Source organism: Petaurus breviceps, unplaced genomic scaffold, assembly GCF_028583685.1.
Source record: "Petaurus breviceps papuanus isolate PSGF00001 unplaced genomic scaffold, PetGlider_PUasm1.0 91133, whole genome shotgun sequence".
NCBI classification, from domain to species: Eukaryota; Metazoa; Chordata; class Mammalia; order Diprotodontia; family Petauridae; genus Petaurus; species Petaurus breviceps.
In genome coordinates, this window is record NW_027187419.1 from 64,711,290 (window position 1) to 64,733,329 (window position 22,040).

Consider the following 22,040-nt stretch of genomic DNA (forward strand, 5'->3'; position numbering starts at 1 on the left):
ACAGGCAGGAAGCCATATGACTACCAGAGGAATATTCTAATTATGGACCATGACACTAAGCTGCAAACAACCGATACAAACAAGGTATTCATCTGAAAACAGTTATCATGACAGTATATAGATAATTACAATTAATGCATGGGCAAATTTTTTTACTTTAGATTTTCTAGATTTTAAAAAATAACGACTAAGGTGTTTTTTTTGGTAAAGAAATACCTGCAAACATTTGTTATGTCGGCCCCAGAATAGCCTTCGATCTTCTCTGCTATCTCTTCTAACTGAATATCAGGATCTAATTCGACTTCACGAAGATTGATCTTAAGTAGCTCTGCTCTGCCTTTTGCTGAAAGAAAATTTCTGGTTAGAGATTTTACAAACCTTTTCACTTTGGGGCTATCACAATTACAGACAAAACCCTGGGAAAAGGAAGAAGGAAGTGCAGTGCACTGCAGAGAACAATCAGTTCTGTGGCTCTGACTCACTACATCATGACTCAGGAACCCTTACTCACTGCCTTGGCTTCTGTATCTGAAATCTGTACTGCCTGACACCTAGCTACACACAGGTGCGGAGTTCTAATAACAGTGCTGACACCAGGTGAGCACTTAACTAATTTCTGGTGATTTCCTGATTCATGGGCAATACAGGGTACCTGTAAACTATCAATTAATCAATAAACATTTGTCAAATGTCTACTATGTGCCCAGCATTATGCTAGGCACTGACAAAAACAGACAGACCCTACCCCCAAGGAGCTTACAATTTAACAGAGCAGATAATATACAAACAAATACATACAAAGCAAGCTATATACAGGATAAACAGGAAATAATTAAGAGAGGGAAGGCATTAGAATGAAGAGGGGTTGCTGAAGACTTTCTGAAAGAGGTGAAATTTTAACTGAGACTTAAAGAAAGCCAAAGAGGTCAGTAGTGGGAGCAGAGGAGGGAGAGCATTCCAGGCATAGGGGACAGGCAGAGAAATGCCTGGAGCTGAGAGATGGTGTGCCTTGTTTGTGGAATAGCTAGGAAGTCAATGTCACTAGACTGAAGTGTATGTGTTGAGGAATAAGGTATAAGAACACAAGGAAGTGGGGAGGGGGCTAGGTCATGAAGGTTCTGATTTGAAAACCAAGGAAAGAGGATTGTGTATTTGCTCCTAGAGGCAATAGGGAGCCACTAGAGATTACTGAGTATGGGATCACATGATAAGACCTTAGTTTTAGGAAAATCACTTTTGTGGATGAATGGACGATGGATTAGAATGGGGAAAGGCTTTAGGCAGGCAGACCCACCAGCAGGCTATTGCAATAGTCCAGTTATAAGGTGATGCGAACCTGTACTAGAGTGGTGGCAATATCAGAGGAGAGTAGGGGACATATTCAAGGAATGTTACAAAGGCAAAATCAACAAGCCTTGGTTACAAACTGAATGAGGGTGGGGATAATGTTGCCCTCAACAACAATAGGGAAGTTAGGAGCCAGAGAAAATTTAGAGGAAAAAAATCACGAGTTCTACTTTGGGTATACTGAATTGAAGATATCTACTGGACACTCAGTTTGAGATGTCTGAAAAACAGCTGGAGATGCAAGAATGCAAGTCAGCAGAAAGACTGGGACAGGAAAGGTTTTGATTAGAGAAGCTGATGAGGAGCTGAAGAGATTGCCAAATGAAGCAGCATAGAGGAAGAAGAGAAAAGGGACCAGGACAGAACTCTCGAGGTACACCCATTGTTAGAGGGTGTGATATGGAAGAGGATCTAGCAAGAGAAACAGAGAAGGAGCAGATAGATAATAGGTAGGAGGAGAACCAGGAAAGAGTAGTATCCCAAAAACCTAGAGAAAAGAGAGTATGACGGAGGAGAGCATGATCAAGTGTCAAAGGGACCATGAGATCACTGGTAACTTTGGAGAGAGAAGTATTGGTAGAATGATAAATAGGAAGCCTGACTGTAAGGAGTGAAGAGAGCGGAAGGAGAGAAAGAGAGAAGAGGAAGTGAAGGCACCTATTGTAGAAGATCCTTTAGAGGAATTTAGCCACAAAGAGCAGAAGACATATATATGATCTATAATCCTATATAACCTATACAATGAAATATAATCCTATATAATATAACCTACATAAGATATACAGGACAGCTAACAGGGTTAGAAGTATGAGTTTTTTTGAGGATGGGGGAGACATGGGCAGGTTTCTAGGCAGTAGGAAACGAGGTGGAACCGGATCACTTAACAGGTAGAAGGTTTAACCTTGGTATGGAGGAAGGCCAAGTCATCATGTGGAACAGGTAAAGGAGAAAAGTAATAGCAAAAGATGTCTGAGTGACAGAAGATGAGGAAGAGGGGAAAAGAGAGAGCTCAAGGTGAATACCCTCAATGTGAGAAAGCACAGGCTGAAAGGAAACTTTAGTTTTAGGTTGGTTTTTTTTTAAGAACTTTCAAACTATTTTATAAAAATGTAAATATTAGTAAAAATAAGAAATGCTACTTAGGTTTTTGGAGAAAAATGAAAATAATTAGTCTTTGCTAATTCTTTATTCAGTTCTCATTCTCTTTAATGTATCTGCAGTATGTGATACTACTGACCACTCATTTCTCTCTCAGCTTTCATGACACAGCTCTTCCTTGGTCCTCTTCTGACCTGTCTACTATTCCTTCTCAGTTTCCTTCCCCCTAACTAGGAATGTCCCCCAGAGTTCTGTCTTAAAGCACTTCTTTCTCTCTACTCTTTCTTTTGGATCCACTATTTTATCCACGTAAATTCTCCCTCCACTGATGAAAATCATGACCTCAGGGCTGTGACAGACGGCTGTATGAGTTGCCATGGCCAAAAAAAATCATAACTTGGCAACTAATCTTTTGGTGATGAGCTTCTCAGAGTTTAGTCTGGTCCCTAGATGAGACACACATAGTTTATCAATAGGACTTAAAATAAAATACTTTCTATTTAAAAGGATCTGAAGAGTTCTATTTCTTTGGTCCCAAAAGACTTGAGAATCTGAGTTCCCTCTTTTGTACTATTTACTCCAATGTGGATATAGCCACAAGAATCACAATCAACGGGTGTTTATTAAGTGTTTCCGATGGGCCAATTACTCTGCTAAGCCCTGGGCATACAAAAAAAGGCAAAAATAGTCTTTCTTCTCAAAAAAGCTCACATACTTCTGGGGGAGACAGGACCTAAATAAATAGGTACAAATAAGATACATACAGAGTACAAGGCTCTGGTGACTGAGGAGAAGCTGGCTTCAGAGAGTGGCACTGGAGCTAAAAGTTACCTTCATGCCACATTGAATTACTGGAGCAGGGCTTTAGAAGAGGCATAACAGGACATGTGGGAAATTCAACAAGAGAAACAACTCTGCTTCCTGTGTATTTGTGGCCTGGTCATTGCTTCTGCAGGACTGCAGTAACAACTATGGAAGACCTAGAAAACAAAGTCCTTGCCACCAAAATCCTTGGCTCTGCCACACTGTTCAACATCAGAAACTTATATGATTTTGTCAGTGGAAATGACATTTTAAAAGATGCATTATCATCTGCTTTAATGCTACAGTCAAAGGACTCTAAGGCTTTTCCATCTGAACTGAAATTTTCTGTTGCCTCCCCCACTAGAATGGGAGCTCTGGGAGGGCAAGGCCTGCCTATGTTTTTCTGTTGGCATCCCCAGTGCAGAGCACAACACTTTTCACATACTAAGAGTTTAATAAATGCTTTTTCATTCATTCAATCAATGTCTTTTTTTCCAGAAAATAAACAGGTGGGTTAAAATTAAGTTTCCTAGGGAAGATGATTCAGAGGCCTGTGTCTCTGTAACAATAGAAGTGCATATGGAAGTTACCCTCCTTGTGGCACTGCCATGGTCACAGGGCACAGCAGGAGAGCACTCCACAAATTCCACACTTAAGTATAAAAACAGTTTGTAGCCTTCTTTCTCATGATAATTAAGATACAGATATAAAATGATTTCCCAAAATAAATGTAAACTTGAAAATATTTTTAAATTCCTAGTTTTCCAAGTTTTCCCATTCCCATTGTCACCCACTTTAAAATTAATTCCACAAACACATGAAGTGCCTAACATATTCACTGTGCCTTCTGCAGGGAACAGTGATGAAACAAAGAAGAGACCTTGTCTTCAAGGAACTCACAATGTAATGGGGAAAGTAATAAGACACACATTTAGCATTATGGTACATATGAGAAGAGTCCAAACAAATTCTACAAGAAATCTGAGGGTTAATTACTTTCATAAAAGCTCTATTAGCCAGTAAACAGCTATATCCAGGCAGTTCAAAGCACTCTGCATTTTGTTTTATGCCTTGAAGCTGTGAGGTGTGTAGTTGAGTGATTATAAAATTACGTACCTAGGTGGATATAACAATAGTATTTACTTAAGTTGAGTCTACTTGGTTATTGAGATGTTTTGAGGGATGCATGCTGTATTTTTTATGTCCTTTGATATTTCTTTTCCACATTAATTCATTCAAAGGTTCAAGTATGGAACTAGGATTCTAAAGCATTTAATTTGTACTCAGGGCTCTATCAATGATTGCTGGGAGACTGCAAGTAGGAAACCTATCACTTTTATACAAATTAATTAAGGGTATTTAATAAACTCACAGATGTATGCTATGAAGATCGTTTAGTTCATGTTTAAAGGTTCTATAAATATAATATGATGATTCACATTTAGCTATTTCAATGATAAAGATACAAATTTTTCATTAACCTATATGCTTACTGATCACTGGGATTCATACAACACCAATGAATTAATCAATCAATAAAGGTTAAGCCTCTGCTATTATATGCAGGTCTACTTGACACTATAAGGGGATACACAGGCAACTCCAAGGTTCCTGCCCTCGAGAAGTTGACAGTTAGGAAGACAAAATTCACATATGAGAATGGGGGGAGGGGAAGCAATGATAAACATCGCACAATTTGTGCAATAGGAATTCAAAAGAAATTACAGTATCACTAGAACAAACAAACTTTAGGAAGAAGATATGACTTAAACTAAGCTTTGAATTAAATAAGTAGAGGACAAGAGAGAGGATATTTCAAGCAATAGCAGAGGGGAAAAGACATAGAGGCAGGAATGTACCTGGTGTGTAGGAGAGATAGGGGAAGTTAAGAGGAGGTGCAGGTTGAGGAATTATGGGAAATGCAGGCATGTACAGGTAAGATGAGACCAGATCACACAGAATCTTGAATGCAAAGGACTTTGGATCTGATGCAATAAGAAATAAAACCAATGAAAGTGTTCATGCAGGAGAGTGACTCAGTATTTTAGGAGGGTCTATGTTTAGACTGAGTAGAGGAGATTAAGAGGAGGTAAAACCCTTGTAATCAAGCCAGTCAGACAGAAGCCTGATACAGTTAACCAAGTGTGAAGTAATGAAGGCCTAGACCAGGTTAATACCTGTGGAAATAGACAGGAAAAAGCAAGTCATCTTAATTTGTAAAGTTAGACTACTGAAAATTAAAAGTTCATTTTACTGCTGTGTTCAATATTTTGACTTCTGTTGACCTTTCTTTCTACAATACTCGAATTTTCTCTTTTCTTCTGGAAATTTTCATTAATTTCTCTGGGTAAAATGACATTTCTCCATGTGGTCTTTGTTTTTTCTGGTTCCTTCCAGATTCTTCCCTTTTCCAAATTTCTAGTCCCTATTTTTATCAAATAACACTGTTCCCTTCTTTCAGTCTCCCTTTTTTATGGTCCCCTTTTCCATAAAATCACCTCCTAGTCTTTCTCCATCTTTTCCTTTCTTTTTTTTTAAGCAATTGGGGTTAAGTAACTTGCTCAAGGTTACACGGCCAGGTGTTTCTGGGTGGATGCTAAGTGTCTGAGCCCGGATTCGAACCCCCGGGTCATCTAGACACTGGGGCCGGTGCTCTTACTCGCTGTGCTACCTGGCCGCCCCTATCTTTTCTTTTCTAACAACTTTTCTGCCATGTACTATCTTCTCTTTTAGGCCTCTCCTCTATAAAATCATAAAATCTCAGGGGTGGAAGGGATCTCCGAGGTCACCAAGTCCAGTAAGATCCTGAACAATGTCCTTTATAAAATGCCTGACAAGTGTTCCCCTAATATTTGGTGCAAGACCTCCACTGAAAGAGTCCACTATACTTATGTGAAGCTCTAGTCTAAGAAGTAGGTTTTCCTAGAATCAATCCTCAATTTACCTCTGTACCTTCTACCCACTACAAGTAGCTCTTCCTCCCAGGAACAAGCAGAGAAGACTAATTCCTCTTATACATGACAGCCCTTCAGTCACTTGGAGACAGCTATCATCTACCTCCTGAGCCCTCTCTTCAACAATATATCCCTAATACATCTTCCTGGTGTATGTATGTGCCCAAGGTCTTTCATCATCCTGGTTACTGTCCTCTGGACTCTATCCAGATTATCAGTGTTCTTCCTAAAATGTGATACCCAACCAAGAATACTGCTCCAGATGTGGTCGGACCAAAATACAACAGGACTATTACCTTTCTAGTACTAAACACTCTTTAGGTAGCCTAGGATTGCATTTACTTTCTTGGCTGTAACATCACTATACTGATTCACAGTGAACCCGCAGTCCACTGGAACATCCAGAACCTTTTAAGATAAACTGCTGCCTAATCACGCCTCCCCATCTTGTATTTATGATATTGGAGCACTTTTTATTCAAGTGCAAACCTTTTACATTTATTCTCATTAAATTTCATCTTTTTTAGTTGATCCAATGTTGCAGCATCTCCAGATCTTTCCAGATGCAGATTCTGTCCACCACAGTTTTAGCAATCCCTTCGCAACTTCCTTATTTGCAAATCTGATTAACATATCCCCTATGCCTTTATCTATGTCACTAATAAAACTAACAGGGAGCACAAGACCAAGCATAAGTCTCAAGACTCTCCATCACATACCACCTTACACAATGAGAGCAAACTATTCCTGACTGTTGGGTCTGCATTCAAAGTGTTCTGAATGCAGCGAATCATCTTTTTCAAAATGACATTTGATACTTTATCAAGTAAATTGATCAAATTCAGGTAGACTCCAGCATTTTGCTGACCTACTAAATTATTAAACCTGTCAAAGAAGGCAATAATATTATTCTAGCATGACCTATTCTTAATGAAACCAGTTTGGTAATCACTGTTTCCTTTTCAGGATTTCATTAACATTTAAGGAAGGATGTTTATTAAGGAGAGAGTGTCCAGGTAAGGGCAACCAGAATGACAAAGACTTTCAAGTTCATCCTTCAGGAAGGTGGGTGAAGGGAGTAGGGGCATTTAGCCAAGAGAAGAAAAGACTCAGAGGAGCAGGGAGAGGGGCACATGAGAGCTGTCTTAGGTATGTTACAGGTTTTTACACAGAAGTACTGGACAATCTTCTGTGTGACCCCCAGAAGTCCCTAGACCACATGCTGAGAACCACTGTTTTAAGAGAAGATTTTTCAAACATTTTCTAAATGAAACTCTCAAGTCTGTATAATTCTAAGCTATACTGCTTCAAATCTATGATCAACTGAAATGTAATAAGTAAATACATACATACAAAGATACCTGTTAGTCAACCAAATGTCAGTTAACAAGCACATATTAAGCCCCTATTAGATGCCAGGAACTGTACTAAGTGATATAGATACAAAGAGAGATCCCCAAACCACCAAAAACCAACCCAAAAATGGTCCCTGCTCTCAAGGAACCCTCTGTCTAATAATAAGTGTAATTTCTTTCTTTGTTTCCAAAGGTGCTGGCACTGCAAGTTTCTTCTTTTGTATGCTGTAGGTAGGTAGTACTTGTTTCTTTCCCAGCATTAGCTGTTCCTAAAATCACTGGCACTAACTACATTCCAATGATATTTTCTCTTCCAGTTGCTTTTTAGTTTTACCACCACAATGAAATGAAATTTCAAACTCTAAAAGTATGGCTTTTTCCAGGCAGATTTTTTAAAATAAATTCTTAACTTTCCTACTAGGAACCACTGTGACAATTTTAAAATGACAACAACAATACTAACAATAACAGATGCAATTTATATAGCGTTTTAAGGTTTGCAAAGCACTTTAGAAATATTTAATTTTGTCTTCAACAACCCTGGGAAGTAGATACTATTATTATTCCCATTTTACAGATGAGAACACTGAGGCAGACAGGTTAAATGTCTTGTCTAGGGTCACACAAGCTCATAAATGTTTAAGGCTAGATTTGACCTCAGTTTTTCCTGAATCCAGGTCTACTGCTCTATCTACTGTGCCAACTAGCTGTCTCTACTAGAAATAAACTTCTTCTAAATAGTTAAAACAAAGGTAAACCAATTAAATTTTGTTGCAAATGATCTAAAATATAGCCAGTAAGTGAGAAACTCTCTCAGTGCAGTACACTATTACACAATATGGCATGCGATTCTAGTTCTGATCACTATATGAGTGTAAACAAACAAATCCAGCCTCAGACACTTCCTTATGGGTCACCTGTACAAGTCATTCACCTTCTCCCAGCCTCAATCTCCTCCTCTGTAAAATGGATACAAAAATAGCTATTTCATATGGTTTTCTGAGGATCAAATGAGACAACATGTGAAGAAGTGTTTTAAACTTTAAAAAGCTCTATAAACGCTATGCTATGACAACTACTGTATCACCTTCAGAGATCAAAGAATGAGTTACATATTATACTATTCAAAGAGAAACACAAAGCCACACAAACTTCAAATGTCAAGGATAATGAAATTAAGAAAACTGATGAACTAGAAAACAGGAAATATGGTATAATGAGTATATCTTCAAGTTAGAAAGCAATGAGTTCTGTTCTAAAGTCCTGAAGTTGTAATAAAATTAAGTAAATAGCATATTGCAATAATTAAGTTTCAAAACTCAAGAACTGAGATGAATATTTCATCATATGCATGATGAAACTACATTTTCCACAATAGCATATTTCAGAAAACATTACCAGAAAATGTATAATTATCTCTCAAATGAAGTTCAAAGAAAGGATTAAATATTAAATGTTTATTAATTCCTTTGCCAAGCATATTAATATCATAATTGTCCTAAAATGTGAGAATTCACTTAAAAATATCCAGCATGGCAGGTTCCATCTACAGCACATTAACATAATAAAGTTATGTAGATTTGTTTTCAAAGGACTAACATTAGAAATGAAGAAAAATAATTAAAGAGATGCTATAATAACAATTTGCAAGAAATAACACAGAAAGTTCAAAGCATAATAAAAGATAGGAATCACACCTGTTGGCAGAGGTATATAAATTCTTTTTTCTAATCTCCTTCGCAAAGCTTCATCAATGTCCCATGGAAAGTTGGTAGCAGCCAACACCATAACCATTTTAGAAGGGTCATCATTTTCTAGAGCTCCTCCGACCCCTGTTGCATTTTTTTAAAAGAAAAGTTTTAAAAATTTTAGTAACCTTACAAAAATAAAACAGCGTGTTTTATTCTGTTCTTTATCATTTTGTATTGTAAAATACATTAGGACAGAATTCCATGCACGTGAAACAGAAGCAAGACTACTACTTATATCAGCTACTGATGTAAAGAGGCAACTTGTTATCATTAGACTCGTACTGGAAGAAAAAATGAAGTGTCATTTATATTTTCTCCACAGTAAATGTTAACCAGAAGAAAAGAAGTAGGGAGTAGAGAGTGACAGGCAAGGGAGATGTTCTAAATGTTTCCATTTCTTCTTCTTGCTTTTTTTCTTTTCCCCCGGAAGTTCTTTGAATTTTTTAATGACTTCTAAAACCTTAACAAGTTAAAAGTGAACCTAGTGGTTACTCATTAATTGAACTATCATGTCATTTTCTGGCAAGGTTAAACTAATTGTATGCTTATGGTGTTTGATTTTCTGAATGAGATTTTTTAACAAAATAGCTTTAGTACAAGCAGTATTTCCCAGAAAATGTATAACCCAAACTCAAAATAACTATGTGTTATTAAGCTTCTACTTCCCTGGAAACTACAAACAGGCAAATGGCACGATACCATTTTTTAATTTACCACTCAACAATTTACCTGCCCAATAAAAAACTAAATCAATTTACAACAGGCGATTTTTTTTTAAATTAAAAAACTTCCAATGTGGTTTGGGCTCTACCACTGTACCATCTGCTACCAGCATAAACATGCCAGGGCAAAAGAGAAAGCAGCCGCATTGATTTCCCAAAAAAAATATATCCTGGGTGTCTCTGCTTCCTTCAACATCTGAACAAAGAGGAAATAGTAGCTTTTTGTGGACAAGGACGAAGTCTTAAACTTCTGTATACTTTATAGTGCCCACCAGCAGATGGATCCCACAGATCCCACAGAGGATGTATATATAGTACTTGCTTGTATAGTTATTTAACAATGCTCTTTGGACAGTATTTCAACAAAAGAATAAAAATAAAAGCTGTTTTCAACATAAAATCCAAAAAGAAAACACCTTAGACTCAAGAAAGTACTTAAATATTAATTACCATCCATCTGAATGAGGAGTTCAGACTTGACTCTTCGACTTGCTTCATGTTCATCAGAAGTGCCTCTGCGGCTACAGATGGAATCAATCTCATCAATGAAGATTGTTGTAGGAGCATAAAATCTAGCCTTTGAAAAAATAGTTTCGAAATTGTTGTAGAAAGAACAGATGAAACATTTTAGAAAAGTTAAAAACTGGAGGGAGGCAGGAAAGGTTCAGAAACAGTTATTTCATAGTCTTTTAGTCCCTTGAGAAGATGGACTAGATATTCTCCCTATTGTAAAGTTTGTAATGTCATGCTGATATGGAATGCACTAATTATTAATAATGGGAAATGACAGTTTCTGAAATTAAATTTATGTTGAAAACCTTTCAAATAAAATATAATTTACTTTTAAAAGGTGTTTTTCAAATCTTTTATTAGCTAAAATGGGTCAATATTATAAATTTTTATTTGACTTTATGAATTTTAAAAAATTATTGTTCTGATCATGGAAAAGAATCCCACATTTAAAGGTTTAAGGGGACTTACAGGTCATGAAGTTCAATACCTTCATTTTACAAATTAGAAAACTGAAGACATTATTCAGTGACTTGCCCAGGATCAAAAAACTAATAAGAATCTGAGGCAGGATTAAAACCCAGGTCTTGCTGACTTCGAGTGCAGCTCCTCACCCACTAATCCAGGCTGCCTCTCCAACAACTGCCTCCCTAAAGCAGCAGAGGCAAAAAATTTTAGTCATCCATCTACTGGACAAATAACAAGAGCTTTTCTCTAGGTTGCACTGGATGAGAGAGCAGGGAAAAAAACAACTGTCTGAAGAGTCAGAAGAACTGTGTCCAAGGCCTATGCCCACCATTACTTACTGGACATGAACCGGAACTGTTTCAGTCCCAGTTTCAGCTATAAAATGGGAGACTATACCTACCTTAGCTCCCTCACAATGTTGTTGTGGACATCAAAAGGCAAGGAGATGTGTAAGCATTTTTTAAACTGTAAAATGTTATACAAATGTAAAGTGGTGGTTGGGTATTTTGTTTGGTATCGTCAAAAACTTTCTTTTAAGATGGAATTTGAAGGCATAATACATTCCTCTCCACCTCAAATACAATCATTCTAGGGTTTTAAGAATTATTAGAATACAACTTCATTTGGCATGCTTTAAAGTGATTAATATTAATGATTCATCTATGAAGACGTTGGAGAAGGCAAAATTTAGGAAGAATAAAATTAAATGAAATTTAAAACTGGCTATCACTCTGCAACAAAAATGACACAGATCTGAAAACATCACTCTCTACTCACCATTTCAAACAACAGGCGGACCAACTTCTCAGATTCACCCCTATATTTAGATGTCAGAGTAGAAGAGGACACATTGAAGAATGTTGTACCACATTCAGTTGCAACAGCTTTTGCGAGCATAGTTTTACCAGTGCCAGGAGGTCCAACCATCAACACACCCTAAAATTCCACAAGAAGTATTACTATTCATCACACCAGAAAATACTCGATAACAGTACTGCCAAGAATTAATTTTTATACAATTTTTCACTAAAAGATTAAATTCAATCTTCACAGAAAAATAATAGATACAATGATTGCCATCATTTTATAGAAAAGGGAAATGAAGAAATTATAAAATTTCCTCCCAATCACAAGGAGAATGAAAGGGGAACAAGGGATGCACATTGTAAGGAATCTGCCCATTTCTACTGAATGTGGCAGAAAGCATATTTGTACCTTTCATTCTAGAGTAGTTAAGTGGTGCAGTGGATGGGAGTGCCAGATCTGGAATCAGAAAGGCTCCTCTTCCCGAATTCAAATCTGGCCTCAGACATTTACTATTTGTGTGACCCTGGGCACATCACTTAACCCTGTATCCCTTGGTTTCCTCATCTGTAAAATGAGTTGCAGAAGGAAATGGCAAACCACTCCATTATCTTTGCCAAGAAAACCTCAAATGGAGCCATGAAGAGTCGGAAATGACTGAACAACAAAAATAACCTTTTATTCTTGAGTACTACTTATGAGTGATTATTGTTTAATAATTTAATGAAAATAATCAGACCATTTCAACAGCATATTTCAGAATTATGCACTTTTCACTAACATGTTGTTTCTTTTTTAGAAGAAAACATACTGTCCACAAAAATCTTCATACTATATGTAGTTTCTATTAAAATACAAGCTCTTTATGAACTTAGAAGACATCTGTAAGGGAAAATTATGCTGTATTTCAAACACAATCAAATTAGTTTTCATTTTATTATAATATAATATTATAGTACATCAGTAACTTACATGAAATACTATTAGCAATGAAAGAGGTATTAAATATGATCTCTGCCACAAACATCATTTTGGTTATTTCTTACCTTTGAATATTAACAGGCAAAGTTATCTATTGAAACAAAAACACCTGGGAATCTCACTGTTTAAAATTTTTGTTTTCTCCAATCTTTTCAAATAATACCTTGCTGATTCTTTTAACTTGATGCTAATGTTCTTATTTCTGTCAGACACTTCTTTATGTGGAATTAGACATATGTTTATTGCTAGACTTGATCTGTAAAATTTCAGTGATTTCAATAAGGAATTTATGCCTTTTTTGTTTACCACCTAGTTTCTTTCAATATAGTTTGGATTATATTGGTTGAATTGATTGCTTTTCCAATTCTTAACCATTAGCTAAGGTTTAAAAAATAGTTTTCATACAAAGATTTCTTTTACAATGGAGGCAGTGTGATTTATTAGGTAAAATTTGAAATCAGAAGAGAACTGGGTTCAAATTCCATCTCTTATCTGAACAGTGTGATTCTGGGCAAAGAGTTTAGCTTCTCTGAATGTCAGTTTCCTCAGTGGTAGATAACACCTAACTCACAAGGCTGTTAAAAGATCAAATAGGATTACAAATGTACAGTACTTTGTCAAATTTAAAACACTATATGATATCAGCTATAGTATAAGTGCTATTGTATATTATATATATAAATAGTACTAATATATACAATAGTATTATAAGTATATAGCGAGGGGCGGCTAGGTGTACAGTGAATAGAGCACTGGCCCTGAAGTCAGGAAGACCTGAGTTCAAATGTGGCCTCAGACACTTAACACAAAAACTAGCCATGTGACCTTAGGCAAGTCACTTAACCCCAATAGCCCCTCCAAAAAAAAAAAAAGCAAAAAGTAAGTATATATAGTATCATAAGTATATTATAAGCATATAATATATATATAGACAGAGAGAAAGTACTACTATGTATAATAGTATTATAAGTACTGTTTATACTCAAAAGATCAAGGGTTTCCTGATTCTGAATGTATTCTACAGACACAAATAACTAAGGTCATATGGGATCAATGCAACAAATATACAATAAATATTTCTACAACTCTCCTTTTTTAAAGTCCTTTAAGTTGTTTTTTTTGTCATTTAATGGTTTTATTTTTAATTGTGAACTTTACAAATATGAACATTTCAATATATAACCCTTCAACTTCTATAATTATACATCAGTAAGAGGACCTATAGAAGTGGCTAAGTTATTTTTTTAACCTGTAAAAGTTGGTCCTGAGCAAAGAATTAGAAGTTGAGGGGATGCCCATTAACTGGAGAATGGCTGAACAAACTGGTGATGGAATATTATTGTACTATAAGAAATAATGAGCAGGATGCTCAGAAAAACCCGGAAAGACTTGCTTGGGCTGATACAAAATGAAATGTACTGTGTAAAAAGTTAACAACAATACTGTAAGATGATCAGCTGTGAATGACAGATATTCTTAACAATAAAACCATCCAAGAAAACTCTGAAGGACTTAATATGAAAAATGCTGCACGTCCTCAAAGAAAGAACTTGATGGTGGCCAAATACAGATTGACATATAATTTTTTTTGCTTTTTTTTTTCTTGAGTCTTTTTGGTCTGTGTTTTCTTTCACGACATGCCTATTAAGGACATGTTTTACACGACTTCACATGTATAAACTTATATCAAACTTCTTGACTTCTCAAGGAGGGTAAGGAGGGAATACAAGAGGAGAAGGTGGGGAAGGGAAGAAGGGAGAGAATTTGGAACTCAAGGTTTTAGAAAACAAATGTTAAAAATTGTTTTTACATGTTATTGTGAAAAAAATAAAATACTTCATGAAAAACAAAGTCTAGCCCCTAATTGATAATGTTTCTTCACCTATCATAGGTACAGTATAATATTTATAGATTTTGATATTCAAAGGAAATCCCTAAAACTTATCCCCCACAAAAAGGACAGGAATTCCTACTTATTATACCAAGATTAAAATTTATTAAATTTTTTAACTAGTAAGAAATACAATGGCTCCTAACACTTATAACTTTTCCTATGCCACCTTCTGAGTACTATTCAAGTGCTGTCCTTCATCAATTATTAATTATTCGGAACACTTCACCAGTTATGCAAATTAAAATTAACATATTCCTAGGACTTAAAAGAAAATCAGGACAGAACTAAGAAGGAATGGGGAGAATTTTCTATTAGCTAAAAGGATGTAGTCACCACAAAAATAATCATTCTGTCTATTTAGATAATTCTCCACTCTACCTATTTTGACCTGACCTATCATCTGAGTTTCACTCCCACATTTTCAACAGCATGTCAGGCAGGCTGTCAACAACCGATTCCCCTACTCAAATCCATTATATAAAAAACAAATTCAGGTGCAGCTAGGTGGCACAGGGAATAGAGCACTGGCCCTGGAGTCAGGAGGACCTGAGTTAAAATCCAGCTTCAGACATTTGACATACTTACTAGCTCTGTGACCTTGAGCAAGTCATTTAACCCCAACTGCCTTGCCTTACCCCCTGCAAAAAAAAACAACAACAAAAAAAAAAAACCCACCAAATTCATCATCTTCCCAGTCTAGACCCCTTCCAGGCCCCAAACTAGTTCTCCCTCTTGAGTCTCCAATTTCTATTAATGGTGTCATAAGTTTTCCAGTCTTCCATGATTGAATCCAGCAAGGAAGTAAGAACAATGATTGATTTAAATAAATTTGATGAAATTCTCGGTTTCTGGGTATCTAAATATTCTTTACATAATACAGAAAACTCTGCATTTCTTTCTGTTTCCATTAGTGCCATTTGCTAACAAATATTAAGAAGCATTGTAAGAAACAAATATTTTGACAAAATCACTACAGTGACTGTTGGGGACGGAGTAAAAAAAAGAGCGTAAGGGATACTGGGAGAGTGTACAATGGAATGGTGGGTCCAGAACAGCAAGAATATTAGCAAGTTATCTTCCTTTCCTAGCAAGATTTCTCTCCTTACCCAGTATGTTTGAGTGGGGGTAGAATGGCAGGAAATCAAAGAGGCTGCCAAGAGGGTTGAAAAAACGGATGAAAGGTTACTCCAAGTCACTAATTATAAGAGAAATGTAAAATCAATTCAGAGGCTTCATCTCATACTCCGCAAATTGGAAAGGATGACAAAAAAGGAATAGTAAATGTTGGAAGAGCTATAGAAAGACAAAAACAAATACATTGCTGGTGGTGCTGTGAATTGGTCCCATCATTCTGGAAAACAATTTGAAATTATGCTTTAAAAAGTGGCTAAATTGTTCATAGCCTTTGACTCAGAGACCCCACTGCTAAGCATATACTCCAAGGAGATCAAAGACAGAAAGGACCCATGTATACAATAAGATTCATTACATTTGTGGCAACAAAGAACTGGAAATATAGTAGGTACTGATACTGGATAATGGCTAAACAAACTGTGGCACATAAATATAATGAAATATTACTGTAGTGTAAGAGATTATGAACCTAAAAACACAGAAAAGCATGGGAAGACATATTAAATGATGTACAGTGAAATAGCAGAATATGAAAAATCATACATACAGAGATAAGAACTTAAATGGAAAGAACAAAAACCCTGAAACTGAACTATGTATACTTATAACAACCAGGTCTTGACCCAGAAAAAGGTTTAGAAAATGCATCACCCTCCTTTCTTTGCAGCAGTAAAAGACCAGGGCTGTGCAATCTTGTATATGCTCTTAAATAGTTCATGGGTTGGTTTTGTGAACTTCCTTTTTCAATTTTTGTTTCTAGAAATGTTTCACCAAGTAGGTGAAGTAGAGAGAGGTAAGAGAAATATACTTAGAAATGAGGATGCTATCCTCCACTATCATTCCTACTCTCTTTCAGCTTCAATCACTCCTTTCCTGAACAAACATGTCTATCTCTGTCCATCCTTAAAAAAAACTCTCATTTGATCCTTTGAGGCCAATTTGTCCTATTATATCTTCAGCCCCTTTGTGGCTAAACTCCTTAAGAAAGCTGTCTACATTAAGTGACTCCACTTCCTTTCCTCTGACTTTCTTCTAAACTAGGGGTTTTTAACCTAGGGTCCATGAGATAGATAGATAGATAGATAGATAGATAGATAGATAGATAGATAGACAGACAGACAGACAGACAGACAGATAGTAGATAGATAATTTTACTTCAATATGAATGGTTTTTTTCTATAATCCTATGTATTTTACTTTATGCATTTAAAAACATTCTGGGAAAGGATGCTTAAAAAAAAGACTTAAATGACACAAAATCATAACTGTTCTCCTGAAAGTTACCAGTGCTTTGTTAATTGCAAATCAAATGGCCTTTTTTCAGTCCTCAGTCTTCTTGACCTTTCTGCAGCATTTAATACTGTTGATAACCTTCTCCTCTTGGATACTTTCCCCTCTCTGGATTTTCAAGACACTGCTCTCTCTGGTTCTCCTTCTGTTAGACTACTTCTCAGCCTCATTTGATGGCGAGGAAAGAAAGGAAACTTCCTGATATCCTTGCCTTTCTGGGCTCACTATTCCATCATACTACCTCCCAGTACCCACATCATACCCACTAACCATGAATATCCACATGAAAAGAGCATTACTTGAATTCTCTCACCTTCCAAGGCCGTCTTATTCCTTTGAAAAAGTCAGGCATCCACATTGGGAGAACAACAGCCTCCCTTAGTAATTTTTTTGCTTCTTCTAAATCAGCTATGTCATCCCTTTGCAAAAAATAGAAGAATTTTACAAAACACTTGTAAATGTTTTAGTTTTCACAGTTAACACTAATTTTTATGTGTCCTTTGCTTTTTTGTTATTCAGTTATACACATATAAGCCCATTTTAAAATTCCATGGCCTACACTAATTTTTGGTAGAAGAACAATGAACATATTTTGTAGCTAAAGTAAAAAATTATTTAAACAAAAACTCATCAATATCAAATATTTTAAATTGTACTGATTATAGTTATATGTACTCCAAAAAGTACTTATAATGGTACATTCTATTTGTTATGGGTGAATTTATAATCTGAAACCTATTAAACTTATAAACATTTTTTCTTACAAATACTAGTCATAGCAAATCATCCATATATAAAAGTGGACAAAAGACCAGAGCTTAAAATAGGTAAAAATCCTCATACCAATGAATGCTAGGATTTCTGGATACTATGTCCCTTTCAAGAGCTTCAACTAGATCTTTATCATATCCAGCACCATCATACTTTTGAATTTCCCCATCACCTGCACCATCTGGCAGATTCTTCCTTCCCTATGGACATAAAGAAAAAAATTTTAAGTAAAGTCAACAATTAAGAATTAAATAACCAGGTACATAATACTGAAACATAACCCATTTGGAACTCTATTTCTATCACATTACAACTCATGCTCAACTTCCAAATGGTCTTGATAAATTTATTCAAGAAAAACAGAAAAACCTGCTCAATCTTATTAAGAACTTCTTCAACCTCATATTCTTGGAGGTCATCTACTCCTAGAGTAAAGAGGTTCCCTCCATCACTCCAGAGGTCTTTAGAAGCCCAATTCTGGCTTTGTTGGAGCACAGAATTATTGTCAGTCACCCTCATAGTTGTGAAAGAACTATGAACATATTCTGTATCAATTTTGTCATAGAGAAGGCTCTCCAAACATTAAAGAACCAGTTCATGTTGAAGAAAGCAGCCTTCTATCTGTCCCACATACCACCATCCTCAGTGTTATGGGGTCCCCTGAACTTGTCTTTTTGAGTTGCCATATTTTCTAGAAACACTGGATGTGTCGAGAACAAAGCCCCTTCCCCTCCCTGAGCTGACATAATTTGTTATTTGTAACCCAAGCTGGACTCCCTGTGTGTCCTTAGGAGTCAAGACAGGTGCCAGTCACTAGACTGGGACAGTACTTCTGCAGCTGGGAGTAGGCATAACCAAGTGCTTCCCTGTGACTTAATTTCTTTGCCTATTTTCTAATATTAAAAGGAAAAAAAATATTCAAAGGAACTCAACTCCATAAAGTTTCAAATCTTAGCAGAAAAAGAATAGGACAGTGTGAGCCTACTCCAGAAATACATCTTCTGGGATAAAAAATAGGCCTGATCCTAACTGGTGAGAAGGGAATGAACTGTTCCATTTGGAGAAATACTTTAGCTCTTTCTTCAAGCCCCTAGGGTTTGATTTAGTAAATGACCTCTGCCACCACTAAACAGTACCTTGGAGGCTAGAATCCAACAGGTAGCAATTTACTGTTTCTCTGAAGTAATGCAGTAGAATCAGATCCAACTTTAGCCAAGTTTCTCATTTCCAAAGGTGACAGATGTCAACAATAACAATGAGTCAAAGAGATTTCAGTTATGCCCAAAAGGCAATCAAACTGTGCATACCCTTTGACCCAGCAATACCTCTATAAGGTCTGTATCCCAAAGAGATCATTAAAAAGGAAAAAGGACCCACATATACAAAAACGTTTATAGCAGCTCTTTTTTGTGGTGGCCAAGAACTGGAATTTGAGGGGATGCCCATCACCTGGAAATGGCTGAACAAGTGGTGGTATACGAATGTAATGGAATAGTGTTCTGCTATAAGAAACGATGAGCACATGCGTTCAGGTGGCGCAGAGAGTAAGAGCGCCAGCCCCAGAGTCGGGAGACCTGGGATCAAGTTCCGGGCTCAGATACTTAACATCCACACAAAATAACTGGCTGTGTAAACTTGAGCAAGTTACTTAACCTCGACTGCTTTAAAAAAAGAGAGAGAGAGAGAAAAGAAACAATGAGCAGGTAGATTTCAGAAAAACCTGGAAAGCCTTATGTGAATTGATGCTGAGTGAAGTAAACAAAACCAAGAGAACATTGTATATGATAACAGTAACTGTGCAATGATCAAACCATGACCGACTTAGCTCTTCTTAGCAATACAACAATCCAAGACAATGCCAAAATATTCATGATAGAAAATGCTATTCACATCCAGAGAAAGAACTATGGGGTCTTAATACAGACTGAAGCATGCTATTTTAATTTTTGTTGTTGTTTTTGTGGCTTTTCCCTTTTGTACTATTTCTTCTTTCACAACATGACTAATATGGGAATGTTTCCATGATTGTACACGTATAACCTATATCAAATTGCTTTCCATCTTTGGGAAGGTGGAGGGAAGCAAGAGAAGGAGAAAAATTTTGGAACTCAAAATCTTCTAAAAATGAATGTTGAAAACCATCACTACATGTAACTAGAAAAATAAAATACTATTTTTTAAAAAGATATTTCAGTTATGCTTGTATAGTAAATATGTCTAGATGCTATCCTGAATCATATTTTGTAATAATGATAATCAGTACAAAGTTACACTGCAGAGTCACACTGAGACAGAGATGCAAAGAATACTCTATAAGCGCTTAAAAATTCTTTTAGAAAAGGAGCCAATGAAGAATGGCACTTGAGGTTAGAAAGTCCAAGTAGGTTCAGTATAATAACCTTAGATTTTCAAGAACTGAATAATGGGAAGTATAGTCATGGAGGGAAGAATGGAGGAAAAAGGAAAAACAAGAGCAGGGAAAGTCAGATAAAGGAGGAAAAAAGGAGAGAAATGGGGGAGAGGTGGCATAGCTGGAAAGAAAGGGGTAAGGGAAAGGAGAAAAGAAACTTATTTTTCTTTTGTTATCAAAACTGATTAGACCTTGTTCTGAGTAGGAAGGCCCCAAACCTTGTCAAACTTTTCACTATAACTCCTCAGATAGCATTCCTTCATCTTCAAAAAAGGAAACACTATTATCTCAAAACTACAAACCTTGTAGTCAGGTGGACACTCCTTCAAAACTCTATTAATAAATTTCTTCTCAACAAATTGTAGCTCTGAGCTCCTCCACTGTATAAGGAACAAGAATGCTTTAAGAATAACCATTCTACTAATTATAGCTATAATCTCTTTAATCTCCCCAAGAAAACACGTTAAAAATATAATATTTTCACAGCATTCAATGTTCTCAGCAGCTTTAAAAACAGAATATGAATCAAACTGAATAATTCAATATAGATCCTTTCTTCAAAGTTCATCTCAACACAGCTACCAGCACTTTATAGTAGACAGAATGGTGTTTTGTCAGATGAAATTCCATTTATAAATGGAGTAAAACTGAGCTATGGCACCACCTGCCCTCCTTCTTTCTAACTTGCATTTAAATAACCTGAGTCAGCCATTAGATGGTGAGATGAAATACTCTAGCCAAAAACAATGGAAAGATAAGCATCCTTCTCTATGCTGATGAATACACTTTATCTCAGAGGCAGCAATCTGCTGGCTAATTATTGCCAGGAAGAGCAGCTTAGTGTATAGATCCTAATAAAATGAAAATCCTTGTACTTGGCAGACATTTGCCAATATTTAAATAGATATTACAAACAATCCTATACAATAAGTCAATTCATTAGGTGTACATTTTGTAGGTAACTCATCCTGATAGGCAAATCTGAATGCTCCACTGGGATGAGGTGGAGGGGTTGTAGCTGAAGTAGTTTATTGGTAATATATACCTCTAAAATTTTTCAGGGATTTGTTTTCTCTTACATGCTTTATGTATAAGTCTAATCCGAGTCTTATCTGGAGTCTCAATGTTTGAGCAGTTTCAAAGTCCTTTATGTACCTAAAGGCACTCCTGCCAGACATCCTACCGGACTAGAACACAAATCAAATTCCTAAACAATCAGAAGAAAATGTCAACTTTACATCAAGACCTAAAGGACAGGAATCCTCCTTTTATCAATAACAAAATATACCAATACTTTAGATACTCATCAAAGAATTTAACTATGAAATGCAGCATTTATTGAAACCTCTCTTGATACATGATATCTGCCAAAAACCTAATGGACATTCTGATAACTTTCCATTGCTATATGAGACATCATATTATCAGAAAAGTATAGATCTTTAGTTCTCTGTAAAAAAGGCTCCAATGAAAGTTACCACAATGGAGGGGGTTCTTAATAGCAAGGTCCACCTAGCATGAAATATTTAACATCCTTCTCCTGCCCCTTTTAAAAAAAGAATATCTTTCATTTATAAAAAAAACCCACCATAGTAAACATTTGTATATTAAAACCAAAAAATTACTTACAGAGAAATAGAGAAAACCGTTTGCCTTGTACCTTTACCACAACTGCTGCTGCTAGTTGTGTTCATCTCTAGTTCAGCTCTCATCCAAGGGCTACATCAATTAAGTTTTATTTTCATTT

At 36.1% G+C, this 22,040-nt stretch overlaps 1 protein-coding gene and 1 long non-coding RNA gene across 3 annotated transcripts in view; one reads left to right on the top strand and one right to left on the bottom strand.

Annotated features, from left to right (window-relative positions):
* The window catches only part of LOC138155242 (uncharacterized), a 228,781-nt gene that overhangs the window by 184,414 nt on the left and 22,327 nt on the right, over positions 1-22,040 (top strand). Inside the window, exons 3-4 of one of the 2 annotated variants that reach the window (XR_011166787.1) lie at positions 7,752-7,789; positions 11,260-11,762. This is a non-coding gene — a long non-coding RNA (uncharacterized lncRNA). Of the gene's footprint in view, positions 1-7,751; positions 7,790-11,259; positions 11,763-22,040 lie in introns of those variants that run through there. The other variant, XR_011166785.1, reaches the window with a different exon arrangement.
* The window catches only part of KATNAL1 (katanin catalytic subunit A1 like 1), a 93,433-nt gene that overhangs the window by 18,495 nt on the left and 52,898 nt on the right, over positions 1-22,040 (bottom strand). Inside the window, exons 5-10 of the mRNA XM_069080350.1 lie at positions 17,956-18,083; positions 17,426-17,531; positions 11,787-11,945; positions 10,482-10,608; positions 9,256-9,390; positions 217-343 (exon numbers count right to left, since the gene is read on the bottom strand). Of these exons, the coding sequence (XP_068936451.1) occupies positions 217-343; positions 9,256-9,390; positions 10,482-10,608; positions 11,787-11,945; positions 17,426-17,531; positions 17,956-18,083 (782 nt within the window). The remainder of the gene's footprint in view (positions 1-216; positions 344-9,255; positions 9,391-10,481; positions 10,609-11,786; positions 11,946-17,425; positions 17,532-17,955; positions 18,084-22,040) is intronic.